Source organism: Tachysurus fulvidraco, chromosome 12, assembly GCF_022655615.1.
Source record: "Tachysurus fulvidraco isolate hzauxx_2018 chromosome 12, HZAU_PFXX_2.0, whole genome shotgun sequence".
Classification (NCBI taxonomy): Eukaryota; Metazoa; Chordata; class Actinopteri; order Siluriformes; family Bagridae; genus Tachysurus; species Tachysurus fulvidraco.
Window position 1 is genome coordinate 24116399 of NC_062529.1, and position 18305 is coordinate 24134703.

Here is an 18305-nt window from a genome sequence, read left to right on the forward strand (position 1 = left end):
AATTCTGTATTTACTGCGTTATTTTAATGCCGTTTTCTTGTCAAACCTTTAAGTAAATATTCACTCTAAGAAAAAAATATATGATATATGAATATATGATCATAATAAATGCATATCTTTATTCATAAAAAAGTAAAAATAAAATATGATCATTGTCTTACCAAGCAAAATAATAATAATAATAATAATAATAATAATAATAATAAGGGTTGATAGAACAGTGCAAAGTGTGTTAATTTACATAAAATTGTACATAAACCATTAAGAGAAAATGATGCTTGATTGTTCAGATGGTGATGTAAAGAGGTGGACAACACAAGAATTTCTACAATATTATTAAGAGTCTTGACAGTCGGGTTAAATATTTGGTGACATGAACATAAAATGTAATATAAAGCAATAAAATGTAAATAAAGCAATTCTAAGCAAGTCATAGGAAAATGCAGGACTCTTTTTGCCAGTGTTTCCTTATATAAGAAGCAAGAGGAAATAATTTAATCAACTGTGTTGTTCAAATAATCTATTGACATACTTTCTTTTTTTTATAATACAATTATACATTTATAGAACGTTTTCTTTGATTCAAAGATGCCCGTCTTTAAAAGAAATTAAGCTGAATTTGGCGCAAATTGCTCTCGTATGTGCACACACACGTGCACACGCACTAGCGTCACTTCGTGCTGGGCTCCTCGTCGCTGTCTTCCACTTCCTGAATGATGAGGTCGGTTCCTGAATCCTCAGCAAGGTCATCGTCATCTTCCATCCCCCATGAGGAATTGTGGTTTCCTTCCAGGTCCTCCTCCACCCCTAGCAGAAGACCCGGTTCCTCTGTGCAGGTGTCGGTGCCATCGTGTGCCACCAGGCCGCTCTCCTGCAGACACGCCTCACAAAGCCGGTATCGGCGTGAGCCCTCGCACACCACACGGCTGTTCTGCTCCGTCACGTGACGCTTACACTTCCGGCACACCAGCTTACGCGCCTGGTGGATCTGAAAGGAAAACATTTTGTTGTGTGTAGTTTTATTCCTCTACTGAACCTAGTAGTTGTGGGATGTTAGGAGATGTAGTGAGTGTGGAGCTAGAACCTATAGAAATAAGGACTCTATGATGTGTAGGACAAAAGAAGCTAGAGTAGGAACGAAGTTGAATCTGAGCATGAGGAAGTCAGGATGGGTAGGAAGTGGGAAGCAAAATGGTGGTAGAAGGAGAAAGCTAGTATGGGCAGGAAGTCCATCCTAGACGGTAGAGGTAGAAATAAGAAAGTGAAGGAGGCAAAGAGGAACAGGTAATATTTGATGCTAAGAGGAAAAGGGAGTCAGAGGTTAATAAGCATACAAAGAAATGTCTAGAAGGAGATATGAGAGAGGAAGTTATGGCACGTCTACAAGTTCCTCACCGTCTCAAAGTGGCTGCGCAGGTGCTCGAGGCGAGTGAAGCGTTTACTGCAGGCCTGGCAGGGGTACGGCCTCTCACCCGTGTGGCATCTCAGGTGTCTCTTCAGATCTGCCTTCCTCTTCACTGTGTGTGTGCAGAATGGGCACTTAAAACGCACCGTGGGGGTGGAGTCTGAGGGCAAGAAGGTGTGTGAGAGAGATTTACAGGTTGTATACAAGCATCTTTCACACATCGAAACAGTCTTTACCTGCCGAGTGCAAATATTGCCCAAAAATGCTGCCTATCTAGTCAACCTCCTTGCAAACGGACTAATTATTTGATGTGGTGGTGATGAGAAGATGACAATAAAATACATTGATGCTTACCTTTATTAAACACCCCTACGACTCCTACGATGGTAGGCAGGGTGGCGTAGAGCTCATCTGCTTTCTGTGTGCCCGCCGGCGCCCCCTGGAGGTCGATCGGCGAACTGTCATCTGGAGTGTACCGATGTGTGGCGGACCTTTTCCTGGTTCCTTTCCTCCTGGGCTCATTAACAGCCTCGTACTGCCCCACCTGCTCCTCCTTCAAGCCTGTCTCCAGAACTTGCTGGCACTGTGGGCTCTGTTCATTCGTCACTTCTGCCTCATACTCGTCCTTGTCGTCATCCTGGTGCTCCCAAAGGACGCTCTGTGGACGTAGGGCATCCTCGGTCGCCTCTTTGGTGCTGATCTCCAGCGAAGACTCAATGAAGGCCTTGCAGTAGGCGATAACATTATCCATCTGCAGGTAGCTGGCGGCAGACATCACCTCGATCACGTTAGAGCTGCCCAGAGCCAGGTGACCAGAGTACACAAAGTCTAAGATGGTGGCAAAGGTGTCAGGGGAGAAGGCATCAAACGAGGCCCTGGCAGGTTCCAGGCTGTCTTGCGCACCCTGAGAGAGCAGCATACGGAAGTAGCCACTACTCCCGAATAGGACGTTGCGGTGTGCCCGGAAAAGGCGTCCACCTACAAGCACGGTGCAGTCGCAGAACAGCTCCTGGCGTCGCTGCTGGTCCAACTGCTTGAGGAGGCAACTGTGGTGGTTGGCAGACATGTCAGCGCTAGTCCATCTGTGCACCGGCCTGAAATAACATCCAAAAATTACACACCGATGCAAACTGTTCTCTGATGGTGTGCAGTACATTTGGATCCATCTAGAACCAGGAAGGTTTCTCCAGGCTGTATGTGTAAATTCAAGAGTTGCTTTGTCTTACAAAAGAAACAAATAACAATTTTCCCCAATGATGTTATTATTATTATTATTATTATTATTATTATTATTATTATTATTATTATTCCCTCTATCTAGAACAAAGATTTTTAAACTGAAGCCTTCAATCCAAATGCGATTCAGAACAATGTAATCCAATTATTTAAATATTTGTCTTTATGGCATTCAGCTTTTTATGAATGTAAAAAAAATAACGAGTGCAATAAAATTAGGAACTTTTGTGGTGTCATAACTGTTGGAAGTGGCAGGTTTGTACAGTTTTTTTTTAGTCAATTTTTGAGGTATCTGAATAGGGCAGTTAAGATTTGTTGGAATTTCTGGGAAGGATAAGGTAGGAGGTGTCAGAAGTCGGAAGGTGTCGGAAATGTAAAGCTAGAAGTTACATTAATAAGGAAGTATTTGAAGTGAAAAAGCTGAGGTGAAGAAATAACGAAACTCCAAGGTACAGGACATGGCAAGCAAGAGGCACATTTTTTTTAAAACGGTATTTGACGGACGCATTTATCCAGAGTCACTTACGTTTTATCTTATTTTATAAAACTGAGCAATTAAGGGTTAAGCTCCTTGTTCAGAAGCCCAGCAGTGGATTCAAACTCAACCTTCCAATTGGTAAGTTACCCCATCCCCAGTGTCAGAAGTAGGAAAGTGTTAAAAAAAACTAGTAGGTGTAGAAAGTGTGAATCTGTGAACTTCAGGACGTTGAAAAACAGAAATACAGAAGCTAGGAGATGTAGGACATGGGACGGTGTTGGTAGTGGGAAGCTAGGAGGAATAAAAATAAGGAATAAGGATGCTAGGAACTTCTAGCAGGAAGCTAGACAGTGGGAAGCTAGTTAGTATTTAAAAAAAGAAACAAGGATAGTTAGATGGTTGTCTGGGGTAGTTAGAAGGGTTAGAAGTGGGAGGTGTTGGATAAGGAAATTAGGACAGTTAGGAAGTGGGAAAGGTTTCTCAGACCTGACTCGTTCGTTTCATACGGAACAGATTCACGTTCAGAAAACAGAAAGTTGTGTCATTCTGAACTCCCGTTATTTAATATGCTCTAATTCTTTTTATTTAGTTGATGCTGTAGTTTAATAAAATGTAGAGATTTAATGCGTGTCCAGACAATTAGGATTGTACAAAATGATAACGGCAACAGTTATAACAACCTCGACAGTAATTCATTATCATGTCCAAATAAATAAATAATAGTAATAAATTCGACCCCCTCACCACACTGAACAGTCCCCTAGGGGCCACTGACCCCATTTCCAGACATGCAGATCTAGAAAAGTCGAGATGTAATATCTGACGGCGATCTCATTGGACTCCAAAAGGTTTTATTCATTTTTTTTGTTTAGACGAACTGCCATGTTTTACACTTTTAGAATCGCATGCCAACAAAAAGGTTCTCTATAGAGAAAAAGTGGATCAGTTATGTGTATATAAATAAATAAATAAATAAATAAAAACACACCACCATCAGCATTTTGTGAATATATCCCTCAGGTGCAGTAACATTATTGTGCTTGGTATCTTTTTTGCACTTGGGTTGAAGGTTACTGAACGGAAGCTAATTGGCCACATTAGCACCATCTACGCCTTATCATCTCAGGTGCTGAAAAAAAAAGCTATTGGAGATCCCAAGATGATGTGGAATTTTCTAGGATGCAGTTGGCATGAAGCAAATCAAATTAAGCTTCAGTTCCAAACTACACAAATGGACATATATTTTATCATCTGTTATACGTTAAGGAAGTTTAAAAATCTGCGTAAATATGCTCCTGATCCCTTCATGTGTCGGAGAGCACTTCATTTCTGGGTTATCCTCTCCAAATAACACTCCCAGGCCATCCTTTGTTCAGTGGAGAAAGAAAGGAGGAGTTGAGAGCCCATCGGACACGCTGATTGGCTGAAGAGCCTGTCACTCAAACGCTGGCACCGAAAAGGGGGCGGGAGCTACACCCGAGTCGGGTCGCGTCTCAAAAAGCAGAGAAAGGCGAGAAAGTCAGCGTTAAACTTTACCAAGATAAATAAGATTTAGTTGTTTTGTTTGTTTGTTTAGTCTCACAGGAAAAAAGGATATGTTTTTATACGGAGATATTTTTACAGTAATGTCGAGGAGGATAATGAAGTAGTCGAACCCGTGCATGCATAGGATTAATCTACACCCGCACAACGCGCAAATAACGCACGGATACGAGCGAACATTTAGGTGAAGAATCGCTGCTCAAAACGGGCAAGTAAAACCCAAGCGGTTCAGCCCATCCGACCTCGCCCTTTAGGAGGACAAAAACGCACCATGCTTCACCAATTCAACCGTGGTAGCGTATTATTAACACGTGAACACGTGAATGTCTAAAGCACGGATTATCAACTAAAACGCCTGATCATTTGTCCATAAATTCACGTGTGGTGGTGGTGGTGCGCGGAACCGTGGGCGCACCATTTTTGCGCACGGAATGCGCAATAGCGCGGCGACCTCAGAGCCCGTCGCGTCGCCCACCCGCTTCCGTCTTACATCCCCGAAACAAACACAACCACTCCGCGCTACTCACTGCCGATCCGCCTCGCTCGGTGTCCTGTACGGTCGGCGCCCACCGTTCTCACACACCATCTCCATTTTCTTAGCTGGTGGTACCGGTAGTGGTGGTCGTAGTAGCAGCAGTAGTATTTATTTTTCTCCCCCTACAGATCGCTTCCTGCTCAGCCCGAAAGACCGAAACCCGGTTGTGCGGGAGGAGGGAGGGATAAAAAAAAAAAAAAAAAAAAAAACCCGAGTGTGCTGACGTGGGCGTTCAGAGAGCCCGCTTGGGGCAGTAAGACGCGCTTAAAGTTACAGACATGCAACCCTCCTGTGATAGTTAAAGGTGCCATTATTTATGCACAAGCACAGATTCTTGCGTCTCAGGGTATGAGAACGCTGTTGTATTCCCTGTTGGAAGCCCCAGTGATTCTGGGTGACAACACTTTCGTTGTCCTGCGTGTTTATTGTATTGTTTGCGCTCTCACACCTTCATGCATTATAAACCTCCATATCTGCTGCACCATGGAGGGAAAAAACACCGCATTTCAGTGTCAACAAAAGGCATGTGCCGCACCCAACACATTAAAATGTTAATTATGTACTGAAATAACGGTTCATAACAATTTGTGGAGTTCCAATAATTGTGACGGGGTAGAAAAAAAAATTCAAGAATGTGTGAGAGAAAAAAGTTTTATTTTTTAAGACTTCTTATCATTCTTATAAAAGTTTAAAATCTATTTTTTATATAAAATACACTTATTTCAGTTAAATGCCGTCATCATTTATTAATAAAAAATCATTTATTAAGGTGTATGAGTGGCAGTAACTCGAGATAACTGTTCCTTTCCTTCAATTAAAAAAAATTGCTTTATTCTTATATAGAAATAAGGAAACAGAAGAATAAAAATGCTTTATTACTTTTCTTATATATTTAAAATAAAATAACAAAATACATACCACAAGTATCTCGAACTATAAAACGATCAGCTGATCGATAAGACATTCACCAGGTCAGCGGTTCTCCGAGTGTTCAGCATCAGGGAGTCTTTTAACTGTAAAATATTCATCGACTCCTCTGGTACAGATGGTTTTCAAATATTATCCTCTTCACTTAAACGTCTGCACTGATATTTTGGCTAATTATTTCGAGCCATTGAGTGTTTTTTTTCTCCCCCCTGAACCTTCCATCCAAAGAACACTTTAGAGTCCAACCTGACACGATTTATTTGTTTGTTTTGTGGTGTCAAATTGAACATATTAGATTAAAGTGATCAGACAAATGAGGTAGCAACTGTAAGGAGCTCTAGCCTCCAGTTTGGCATCATATGTGTAGGTAGTAGTCAGATCCTATGATTCCACACTCACTCACTCACTTTTATCAGTTTTTCAGAAGTTAAAGGTGGGGTGCACGAACATGTAGCCAATGACCAGAAAGGGGCGTGTCTTGTCAATATGCGGCGGAGAGAGTGTTCATTGCGCATGTTAGCAGAAAGCAATTGAAACACTGACATGGCGGATACCTGCCGTTACCTCTGCCTCGGGTTCGAACGTCGTCTTCTGGGTGAAACGGAGCTAAACCTTTCACGCTACAACACACAGTACTACAAAAACACATCTGTATTACCATAGTATTACTCATTGTGTTCATTTATTGATAATAACATCCCCTCTGGCAGCTGCCCCAACACGTTCCGCCATAATAGTCGCCTGGGTCGCGTATGTATGTGTGGGGCGGAGCTATCAAAACAGGGGTGACACCTATTTGGTTTGGGGCGTGTTTGTTTAGGTGATTTCAAATGTCAACATTGCCTTTCAGAGATCGTGCACCGCACCTTTAAGCTAAGTGTTTCTCATACCACTGAAGATGTCCAGACATCAGTTCCAAAAAAAAATTCCAAAGCGTGATGTTATTGGAAAAAATACAACAACCCATCAACAACACGGAGCTCTTTTCAAAAAAAGATTTAATTTAATCTTTATAGTCCGACATGTCCAGGTACAAACAAAGTTAAATTTGGCCCAGTTTAATATTTGAATTAGAAATAACTTTGAGGAATGCTAACGTTCTAAACCGAGCTAACAAGACGACGGCTTGCTAATAATGTAAACACATAGAAACAGCACAGAATCGTTGAGAATTGCATCCGCAGTGTCATGAGGTTTCTTCATGTTGAATCAAGGTGTGTGTGTGTGTGTGTGTGTATATATATATTTTATAGAAAAGGAGGTTTATGGCTTTGCTTCAGTTGGGATTCGTTTCAGCTGGTCGTCACGTCTGCGTGTTTTCGTTTCCTTACCCTGTGGCGTTAGTGAAGCCCGTAGGATTCTGGGATTGCCAGCGCCACAAGTCTTCACCTAAGGGGAAATAAATGGACAGGAAATGATGTAATCAGGTTTGTGCTCCAACACATTGGAAAAAGTTTGAAACTTTGTTTATATCTAATCCAATTTTTCATATTAAACTCTCAAAATAAACGTCAATTTATCGATATTTTATGCAATAGGACGACTATAGTTACAATATATAAAAAAAAGATTTAACATAATTTTACATATTTCTGTTTTTAATGTAATACAATCTTTTAACATAAACATAATTTTATATAGTTATTTTAAAAAAAAGTATATGTTGGGTTATTATAATATTCTGGGCAGAAAGTTTCAACCTTTCTTTTGGGTCGCATGAAATTTTTGATAATTTTAGAAATGCGTTCATTTAACAAAACCGAAATCAGTTCTGTAATCTATGAGCTTTAATAATTCAGCGATCCTCAATTAATGAATTTATTCCTTTTGCTTATATTCATCAATATTCCACAGTTACTCTCTCAACGTGATGTTTTATATATTTTAAATATTGAGATATGGGGAATAAAGGGTGGAAAAACGTATTTAAACATATTTATATAGACGGCTCTAGAGATATTGGAGTTCAAGATGGATTTGAAGGAAATGGAAATAAGTCTCATGTTGTTAATAAGAATTTGAAGGTGTACCAACTTTATCTATCTATCTATCTATCTATCTATCTATCTATCTATCTATCTATCTATCTATCTATCTATCTATCTATCTATCTATCTATTTATTTATTTATTTGTGGGTTTCACACTTTATTTAGTTTTATCAGTTCTGTCATATTTTCCTGTGTTAAAGGTGGGGTCTCCGTTGTTTGAAAGCCAATGTTGACATATAAAATCACCAAAACAAACACGCCCCTAACCCAAACGGGTCCCACCCCTGAATCGATAGCTCCGCCCACACATACGTACGTAACCCAGGCGACTAATGGAAAGAAATGTATCTTTATCATAGCTGAAGGGAAGAACAATACGATTGTAGATAAACAAACAAGCAAAAATGCCACACAAGCATAATGATGTAAAGGACAAAGGCATATATTAGTTCTGTGTAACAAAGCAAAACCAACGTTACTCACCTATCGAGAAGGAAAAAAGCGCCTCGGCGATTTAAGTAAAGTCGGCCACATATTCACAGGTCGGAGTTTCCCGAGTCGATAACTCCTGAGCTAAACGCTGTTACTACACAAAATGCGGTTGTAGCTGCCTCTCTACATTACTACGATAGAAAAGAGGTGTTATTTGTGTAGTAACAGCGTTTAGCTCAGGAGTTATTGACTCGGGAAACTCCAACCTGTGAATATGTGGCCAACTTCCTGCTCCTTCAGTTCTCTCCAGCGCTGGAAAGCTGATCCTATATTAACACGTCCTACTTCTTGCCTTATCGTAAGTCTTTCTTCTCTTTCTTTCTTTGTTTTTATCCTCCATGTCGATGTTAAAACCGCTTCCTGCTAATGTCACACATGCGCACCGAACACTCTCTCCGCCCATATCGACAAGACACGCCCCTTTCTGCTCATTGGCTACATGTTAGTTTTGTTTTTTGTTTATTTTTCGGCCCGACTCGGTTAGAGTCCGAACAGTTAGAACTCAGTTAGAACACCTTAGAGTCCAACCAGACATCATTTATTTGTTTGTTTTGTTATGGTTACTAATTGAACATATTAGATTAAAGTGATCAGACAAATTAGGTAGCAACTGTAAGGAGCCGTGCACTAGGCTTTTTTTTTCAGATTTGCTTTGGAGCTAAAGAGCTTCCAGCCTCCAGTTTGGCATCATATGTGTAGGTAGTAGTCAGATCCTATGATTCCACACACACTCACTCACTTTTATCAATTTAACTGCTCGACAAACAAAACAACCATGTAGCCAATGAGCAGAAAGGGGCGTTTCTTGTCAATATGCGGTGGAGAGAGTGTTCAGTGCGCATGTTCGATGTTAGCAGAAAGCGATTGAAACATCGACATGGAGGATACCTGCTGTTACCTCTGCCTCGGGTTCTAGGTGTCGAACGTCGTCTTCTGCGTGAAACGGAGCTAAACCTTTCACGCTACAACACACAGTACTACAAAAACACATCTGTATTACCATAGTATTACTCATTGTGTTCATTTATTGATAATAATATCCCCTCGGCAGCCGCCCCAACAGGTTCCGCCACTATAGTCGCCTGGGTCACGTATGTATGTGTGGGGCGGAGCTATTAGAACAGGGGTGACACCTATTTGGGTCAAGGGCGTGTTTGTTTAGGTGATTTCAAATGTCAACATTGGCTTTCAGAGATCGTGCACTGCACCTTTAAGCTAAGTGTTTCTCATACCACTGAAGATGTCCAGACATCAGTTGTAGTCTGAACTAGCAAAAAAAATCCAAAGCATGAAGTTCTTGGAAAAAACAACAACCCAGAAACGACACGGAACTCTTTTCAAAAAAAGGAAGCATTTCTCAAAAATCGGAAACCCCACCCTTAATGGTGCCAATAATACCGGAGCTTGCAAAAGTGCATGTTTTCTTTAAACTGAATAAAAAAGTAAAATTGTAGTATTTTGTCATGCTCCTGCAGTCTGAGAGGAATCGCAGCATTCATACGTACACATCCTCTCTAGGTCAAAATCAGCCTTCCAGCCGAGCTCCTTCTCCGCCAGACGGGGGTCCGCGTAGCACGAGGCGATGTCTCCGCCCCTCCGGGGGGCGATCTCATATGCAATCTTCAGGGGAAGAAAAAACAACACATTTCATAAGCAGAATTTTTTTGCTGATGTTTATTTTGTACTAAACAAAACGCTCGCTGTTCAATTGGTTTCAGAAAACGATCGATGCTAGCATACGTTGAGACTTAGATTTATAGATTAATTAAGTTAAGATTAAGTTAATAGATTTAGTTCTTTATACAGGCAGCCGAGAGACACAGTGACAGTGAATATGAGACCAGGCCATTTGTCATGTAACATTTATTAGCTCAGGTGCATTGCGAAGAAAAGCTTTTATATAATTAAACATTAAACATTACACAACGTTAGAAATTAGCGTTAGATACATAAATGCTCACTTCTCTTCCTGAAGCCTTCTCCATAGCCTTCACCATCTGTAACACAGAGTAGCCGGTACCCGTTCCCAGGTTATACACCTGTACAGAAAGAGAAATAAACTGATTAAAGGTATACCACACAAACAGGAAAGGGTTCTCGGTTCTCATAGGGAACCTCAGTTATAATAGAAGTCTAAGGACAGATGCAGGAAATTGTCAAAGAACATTTTTGCAAATAATCGCCTTCCAGCGGCATCCTTACTATGTGCCCTGTAAAATGCTAGCAACTAGCGAAGGAAATTAAGACCGTGAAGGACCTGGACCTCATAGAACCGCTACAGAAACCTGATGGTTATTATATGGTATATATAGCTGCATCGGGTCTCGGGTAATTTAAAATGAATGTGTTTTTACCGAACGGACCCGAGAAGCCCCGAACTACTGTATCTCGTGTGTGTGCATCGACTCGAGTCCTTTTCCAACCTCTCCTCCGTTTGCCAAGACCGCTTGCGACATGTGGCTGGGGACATGTGGCTGGCGGTAAGCTAATTTTCTTTGAAACAGACCTGTCAATCAATTTTGAATCCACGTTGTAGCGGTTACTTTAGTGTAGAGTTAAAAAAGTCGAGAGTTAACAGTCGGGTTAAAAAAAATTGCCAACGGGTCGGGTCGGACTTTTTTCGGGTTTGTCTCGAGTCGGGTCTTTCTTAAAAAAATAAATAAAAATGATGCACGTCGGGATCGGGTAAATAGTGATTCGAAGAAGACCTCTAGTATAAACTGCATGCCTCGATGAAGCTAGAAGCTAACCCGGTGTCTGTGGACACACTCGAAGTGAGTCAAGCCCCTCCGGCCAAACAACAGCGACTAGGTTATAACCGGACTGTTAGCCAGTTTTGTGTTTGTATAGACCATAACGCATAAAAGGGCATTAATGGGAACATTAAAGAATGTTCTTTAAAAAAGTAACTAAAAGTTATTTTTAACAGTAACACGTTACTTTTTGGTGTAAATAATCAACAATGTAATCGAGTTACTTTTTGAATGAAGTAACAAGTAACTGTAACTAGTAACTGATGACGCACAAAATAACTAAAAATATGTTTTACTGAATTCCTCCAGTGTTGGAAAGTAATAATGGATAAAACACAAAGGACATATTTAGCACAGATTTTCTCTCACGTCTCCTGATTTAAAACCTTTTATTGCTTCAGTGGTCAAACTTTAGACGTCTTTTACACTGTATGGCCAAAGGTTTGTGCACACCTGACCATCACGTGGCCATACGTGGTTCTTCTCCAAACCGTTTCCACAAATCTGGAAACAATTGTACAGAACAATTGTCCTTGTGTGCTGTAGCATTACATACTGTTTTGGCATGACATCCCAGAGCTCCATGAAGACACGGTGTGGAGGATAAGGTTGGGGTGAAAGAACTTGGGTGTCCTGCACAGAGCCCTGACTCTAACTCAACCCCACTGAACACCTTTGGAATGAGGTGGAGCTGCTGATTGAAAACAAATCCCTACAGCTACGCTCCAACATCTAGTGGAAAGTAGAGGTCTTCTTGGGTCTAAAAAATGTACCCGACCCGAAGTAACCCAAATCAATTTTTACCCGAACCCGACATGTGTGTGTGTGTGTATAAATATATATATATATATATATATTTTTTAAGAAAGACCTGAACCGAGACAAACCCGAAAAAATTAGACCCGAGTCCGACCCGAAGGCATTTTTTTTAACCCGATTTGACCCGAATGTTACTTTAGTGTAACCGCTACAGTGTGGATTCAAAGTTGATTGACAGGTCTGTTTCAACGAAAATTAGCTTACCGCCAGTCACACGACTTCGCAAGCGGTCTTGGCAAACAGAGGAGAGGTTGGAAAAGGACTCGAGTCGATGCACACACACGAGATACAGTAGTTCGGGTCTTCTCGGGCCCGTTCGGTAAAAACACATTCATTTTAAATTACCCGAGACCTGATGTCGGACACGGGTCCGGTATAATAATAGCACCATCGGGTCTCGGGTCTAAGTGGACTAAGTGGACCCGTGAAGACATCTAATGGAAAGCCTTCCAGAAGATGGGATGCGGTAGCTCAGTGGTTAAGGTGTTCGACTACTGATCGGAAGGTCATTGGTTTGAATCCCAGGTCCACCAAGTTGCCACTGCAGGGCCCCTGAGCAAGGCCCTTAATCCTCAATTGCTCAGGTGTATAAACTGAAATAAAAAAAATGTAAGTCACTCTGGATAAGAGTGTCTGATAAATGCTGTAAATGTAAGAAGACATGAGCGGACCCGATCATAACAGCTAAGAGGGAATAAAATATAATCAGGTGTCCATATACTTTTGGCTGCAAAGTGCATTTTAAACATATAAAACTTAACCATTTGACCGTACACTTTTCCCTGTAGAGATTTTTGCCCATTGCGATCGCAAATTTGCTACAAATGTAGTTGGACAAGTGAGAAATTCAGCCACCTTGCAGCCAGAGTTATCCTTCAGCTTCTTCAGGGCTGCGATGTGTCCCTTTGCCAAGTCCACCACATGAATGTAGTCTCTCACTCCTACAAGGAGAAAAGGTTTGTAAAGCAGGCAAGTACACGACATGATCGTCTTTACACGCCCACCATCAGTTCTTCGGTACCTGTTCCGTCGATCGTCTTGTAGTCGTTTCCGAAGACGTTGAGATGTTTTCGTCTCCCAATGGCCACCTGGGACACCAAAGGTCAAACCAACCATTACAGAATATCTAGTCTCGAATAAAATAAAACGTGTTTTATCGTGTATAAATCAGATACGTAGATACAGAGGGACGGGATTTGGGTTTCAACCCTCAGAAATATTTTAGAACCATACCAAATGCTTATTTGTACGGCGTAGCTGATTATTTCCCGTGTTCTTCACCAAGATAATAAGCTAACAGCAATTGTATCATTACTTTATTTATAATCCTGGGAAACAGGATTAACCACCGAGGTGACTTCGACTATCACTTAAATTGCCATCGAATCTGAACGACGTGTTCTCTGATTGGTCAGAAAGGTTACCTGGGCAACATATGGTAGAAGGTTGTTAGGGATTCCCTGTGGATCTTCACCGATCTGGCCCGAGACGTGAGCACCGATGGGGTTGAAGTACCTGAGCAACACGGCATTCCAGTCCTGACGGAGGAATTCGATTGGATTACCGATGAGGTTTGGACTGATGAGCCAAATGAAAGAAATGTATTCGATTTAAAACATATATATATATATATATAGAGGTGACTGTAGTGAGGATGAGTTCCCTGAGATAGCATGAGAAAGAAGCCTTAAGAGGAACCAGACCCGAAAGGGAACGTCCTCTCGTCCCAGTATACAGGTGAAGAAGAGTAAAGACAAACGGTGCGTACGAGTCCTAAGAGTCTTTGCGTTCACAGTAGCATCTCTTATTGGTTGAGATGATTGGTTTGAGATCTAACGAGATCTTTTTTTTCCTTGTATACCTTTTCTGCATTGCACTGATCCCGGATCATCTCCTCGATGAAGAACTTGGTTTTGCCGTAAGGGTTTGTGCAGCCTCCGGCTGGGTGCTGCTCGTCGATGGGGAGTTTCTGAGGATCGCCGTACACCGTCGCTGAGCTACTGAACACTATATTGTGTACCCCATGGGCTTGCATCACCTAGAACACACACATACTGTGTTCATACTGTTTCTGGTGACTTCTACAGGTAGCACTTTCCAGAATGCCTGAAGCTCTGGTATGAGATGGTGGTTGCCAAAATGTATACAATTAGTTTATATGATAAAGATAAACATGAGCGGAATGAAGCTCACCTCCAGCAGGTTGATGGTACCGGTGAGATTCACCCTGTAGTAGCGTAGCGGTTGTTCCACCGATTCTCCCACAGCTTTCAGTCCGGCAAAGTGCATTACGGCGTAGAACGAGTGCTGGAGATCAGAGACAGACAATACGGTCATGACGGTGATCAGATTTGAAACTTTAAACTTAAAGGCAGGGTCTCCGATGTTTGAAAGCTAATGTTGACATTTGGCACACAAGCATAATCATGTAAAGGACAAAGGCATATATTAGTTCTGTGTAACAAAGCAAAACCAACGTTACTCACCTATCGAGAAGGAAAAAAGCGCCTCGGCGTCTTAAGTAAAGTCGGCCACATATTCACAGGTCGGAGTTTCCCCGAGTCAGTAACTCCTGAGCTAAACGCTGTTACTACACAAAACGCGGTTGTAGCTGCCTCTCTACATTACTACGATAGAAAAGAGGTGTTATTTGTGTAGTAACAGCGTTTAGCTCAGGAGTTATTGACTCGGGAAACTCCAACCTGTGAATATGTGGCCAACTTCCTGCTCCTTCAGTTCTCTCCAGCGCTGGAAAGCTGATCCTATATTAACACGTCCTACTTCTTGCCTTAACGTAAGTCTTTCTTCTCTTTCTTTCTTTGTTTTTATCCTCCATGTCGATGTTAAAACCGCTTCCTGCTAATGTCACACATGCGCACTGAACACTCTCTCTGCCCATATTTACAAGCCCCGCCCCTTTCTGCTCAATGGCTACACGTTTGTTTTGATTTTTGTTTATTGTTCGTCCCGACTCAGTTTTCTGAAGCATTTCTCAAAAATCGGAGACCCTGCCTTTAACGTCGTAATCGGGACTCGACTTCGATCTCAAAATTCTGGGTCGTCGCGCACTCAGGAGCGAGATCGCATTCTGTTCGAAATAAGACGATTAGTTCTGGATCTCCAAACGTAACCAGATTAGACACATTAGATCGGAGACTGCGTGAAATCCTCAAAAGGCTGGATTTAGAGTAGAGTTATGCGTTGTGTTCAAATGGCTGCTTTAAACCTGAGGGATTCTGGATTAATAAAACGTTTCATAAATAAAACATTTCGTTAACTCTGTCTTAAGACGATCGGAGGAATAATGGATAAAAAAACCCAAAGAAATAAAACCAATATTTCATATAAAGGTCTATATGCAGATTGTAGAGCCTTTTAACTCCATAAATGGAAATGTGGGTGTGTCTTTGAATCTATATATGGAAATACTAATAAATCTGATCTAACATGATTTCAGAGAAAGCCTCAGCATTTTGAATTAAATTATTTCTAACAGCTGGATGCCTGGTTAAAAATATTTTAAGGTCAACAACCTCCTGAAAATATCTCAGCTGCTTTGTTGTCTGCTTTCTTTCTTTTCTTTTCTTTTTTTTCTTTTTTTTAGATTAGACACCAGCTGTATTCCTTTGGCTGCTTTTTTCTCTCTTCCACATTTTGGTGAATCGTTTGTCATCCCGAGTCATTTTTTTTTTGCTGAATCGACACAATAAGCCTCTATAAACCTGACCAGTAAAAATAAATGCACTGAACAAAGTGCAAGCTGTGAGGTAATACAGTCTAAAGTCATGTCATGTCGCTTTATGTCAACAGCTATACGGTATGTGTATATAGTGTCTATAAAGTGTAGCTGGTTAAAAGAGTTAAGGTTTAAAGTCTGTATGCTTCACGTGACCGTTTTACGATCTGCTCGGCCATGTGAAAGGAGAAGATCCAAAAATGTTCATTTACATATTCAGAAAGTAAGAAGAATTATATACGGCAAGTAAAGCCGTTTTTATACATGAAGGGACACGTGATGGAGGAATGTCCCGGAGACGGGCAGAAAGACTGGAAAACAGATGAAGGGAAATGTGCAGAGAGACGTACAGGCAGGCTGATGGAAAGACGGAGGAAGGTTAACCTTCCTGCTCTCTGCTCATTTTCCTGTCTGTCTGTCTGTCTGTCTGTCTTTCCTGTACCTGTCTGTCTGCCTGTATGCTGCTTGCTCTCCCAATCTCTCGCCATCTCTCTCTCTATTTCTCTTTGTCCATTTTGTACAATTCCTCTTTACCCGTCTTCCTGTTTACACTCATGCATTTCCCTGTCTGTCTGTCTGTCTGTCTGTCTGTCTGTCTGTCTGTCTGTCTGTCTGTCTGTCTGTACATGTTCTTGTCCATTTGCCACTTTCTCAGCCCGTTTCTCTGCTTGTCTGTCTGTCAGTTTGTCTGTCCATTGTTCCTACAGTATCTGTCTGTACATCGTTCCTGGTCTCCATTAGACAGACAGGCAGACAAACAGACAGACAGACAGGCAGGCAGACTGACCAGAAAATGTTTAAACAGACAGGAATAAGACATGTCCAGACAGACTGACAGAGAGACAGACAGGAATAAGACATGTCCAGACAGACTGACAGAGAGACAGACAGGAATAAGACATGTCCAGACAGACTGACAGAGAGACAGACAGGAATAAGACATGTCCAGACAGACTGACAGAGAGACAGACAGGAATAAGACATGTCCAGACAGACTGACAGAGAGACAGACAGGAATAAGACATGTCCAGACAGACTGACAGAGAGACAGACAGGAATAAGACATGTCCAGACAGACTGACAGAGAGACAGACAGGAATAAGACATGTCCAGACAGACTGACAGAGAGACAGACAGGAATAAGACATGTCCAGACAGACTGACAGAGAGACAGACAGGAATAAGACATGTCCAGACAGACTGACAGAGAGACAGACAGGAATAAGACATGTCCAGACAGACTGACAGAGAGACAGACAGGAATAAGACATGTCCAGACAGACTGACAGAGAGACAGACAGGAGTAAGACATGTCCAGACAGACTGACAGAGAGACAGACAGGAATAAGACATGTCCAGACAGACTGACAGAGAGACAGACAGGAATAAGACATGTCCAGACAGACTGACAGAGAGACAGACAGGAATAAGACATGTCCAGACAGACTGACAGAGAGACAGACAGGAATAAGACATGTCCAGACAGACTGACAGAGAGACAGACAGGAATAAGACATGTCCAGACAGACTGACAGTGAGACAGACAGACAGACACAGATCAGTTCTTTATGTGACACTGACCCTTGTGCTGCTTATAACTGTGTGTTATTTGATTTTAGCTAAACAGAAAGACAGGAAAAGTGAAAAAAAAAAACGATTGTTCAGAAGCAGTTTCACACAACAGCTGCTTCCATAAAGGAAAGTGAAACAGCATCCACACACACACACACACACACACACACACACACACACACACACACACACACACACACACACACACACACAGACGCACACATACACAACTATACACACACACAGACACACACACACATACACACACACACGCACACATACACAACTATACACACACACACACACATACAACTATACACACACAGACACACATGTACGCACACACACACATACACACACATACACACACACATTCTGTACACATACCTATACACACACACACACACACACACACACACACACACACACACACACACATATACACATACACACACACATACACACACATACACACACACACACACACATACTGTACACATACATATACACACACACACACGCACACTCACACACACACTCTCACACACACACGTGATGAAGCTGGCATGTGTTTAGCGCATTAAACGTTACGATGATCTTAATTACACAGAGTGAAGTGTAGAATAAGGACAAACCTCCAAACTGCTGCATAAATGTAACTGAGGTCTTTCTCTCGGTTTAGATCATCGTGTGTGTGTGTGTGTGTGTGTGTGTGTGTGTGTGTGTGTACCTGTTTGAAGATTTTCTCCAAGCCTGGTTTGTCCAGCAGGTCCAGCTCCTGAAACTCGATCTTGGAGTTCAGAAACTTTTCCACCCTGCG

General features: G+C 41.7%; 2 protein-coding genes across 7 annotated transcripts in view; both read right to left on the minus strand.

Moving 5' to 3' along the window:
• Nucleotides 1-137: 137 nt before the first annotated feature.
• On the minus strand, nt 138-5388 carry zbtb8a (zinc finger and BTB domain containing 8A). 4 transcript variants are annotated; one of them, XM_047821083.1, is made up of 4 exons: nt 5077-5097; nt 1760-2499; nt 1396-1565; nt 138-988 (listed from the first exon to the last, which is right to left on the minus strand). In XM_047821083.1, exons 2-4 carry the CDS (start codon nt 2469-2471, stop codon nt 671-673), a joined length of 1200 nt encoding a protein of 399 aa, XP_047677039.1. In that variant the 5' UTR covers nt 2472-2499; nt 5077-5097; the 3' UTR covers nt 138-670. The 4 variants fall into 4 exon arrangements, with proteins under 4 accessions (XP_047677039.1, XP_047677038.1, XP_047677037.1 ...); XM_047821082.1 differs by lacking the exon at nt 5077-5097 and adding an exon at nt 4108-5026; XM_047821081.1 differs by lacking the exon at nt 5077-5097 and adding an exon at nt 3864-4024.
• Nucleotides 5389-7104: 1716 nt separating this feature from the next.
• Nucleotides 7105-18305, minus strand: part of gale (UDP-galactose-4-epimerase) — a 15681-nt gene continuing 4480 nt past the window's right edge. For all 3 annotated transcript variants that reach the window (XM_047821086.1, XM_027175182.2, XM_027175183.2), the window contains 9 exons: nt 18216-18305; nt 14371-14484; nt 14039-14215; nt 13602-13715; nt 13199-13265; nt 13033-13118; nt 10567-10644; nt 10111-10225; nt 7105-7512 (listed from right to left, as the gene is read on the minus strand). The exon at nt 18216-18305 is cut by the window's right edge. In XM_047821086.1, coding sequence (XP_047677042.1) covers nt 7451-7512; nt 10111-10225; nt 10567-10644; nt 13033-13118; nt 13199-13265; nt 13602-13715; nt 14039-14215; nt 14371-14484; nt 18216-18305 — 903 coding nt within the window. In that variant the 3' untranslated portion in view covers nt 7105-7450. The remainder of the gene's footprint in view (nt 7513-10110; nt 10226-10566; nt 10645-13032; nt 13119-13198; nt 13266-13601; nt 13716-14038; nt 14216-14370; nt 14485-18215) is intronic.

Excerpts from the sequence above, each read along its gene's own strand:
- zbtb8a (XM_027175178.2), bottom strand. The coding sequence starts at position 5,253 with ATGGAGATGGTGTGTGAGAACGGTGGGCGCCGACCGTACAGGACACCG. Across the intron at positions 1,566-1,759 it reads CGTAGGGGTGTTTAATAAAG|ACTCCACCCCCACGGTGCGT; the intron begins GTAAGCATCAAT and ends TCTTGCCCTCAG. Across the intron at positions 989-1,395 it reads TGCGCAGCCACTTTGAGACG|ATCCACCAGGCGCGTAAGCT; the intron begins GTGAGGAACTTG and ends TTTTCCTTTCAG.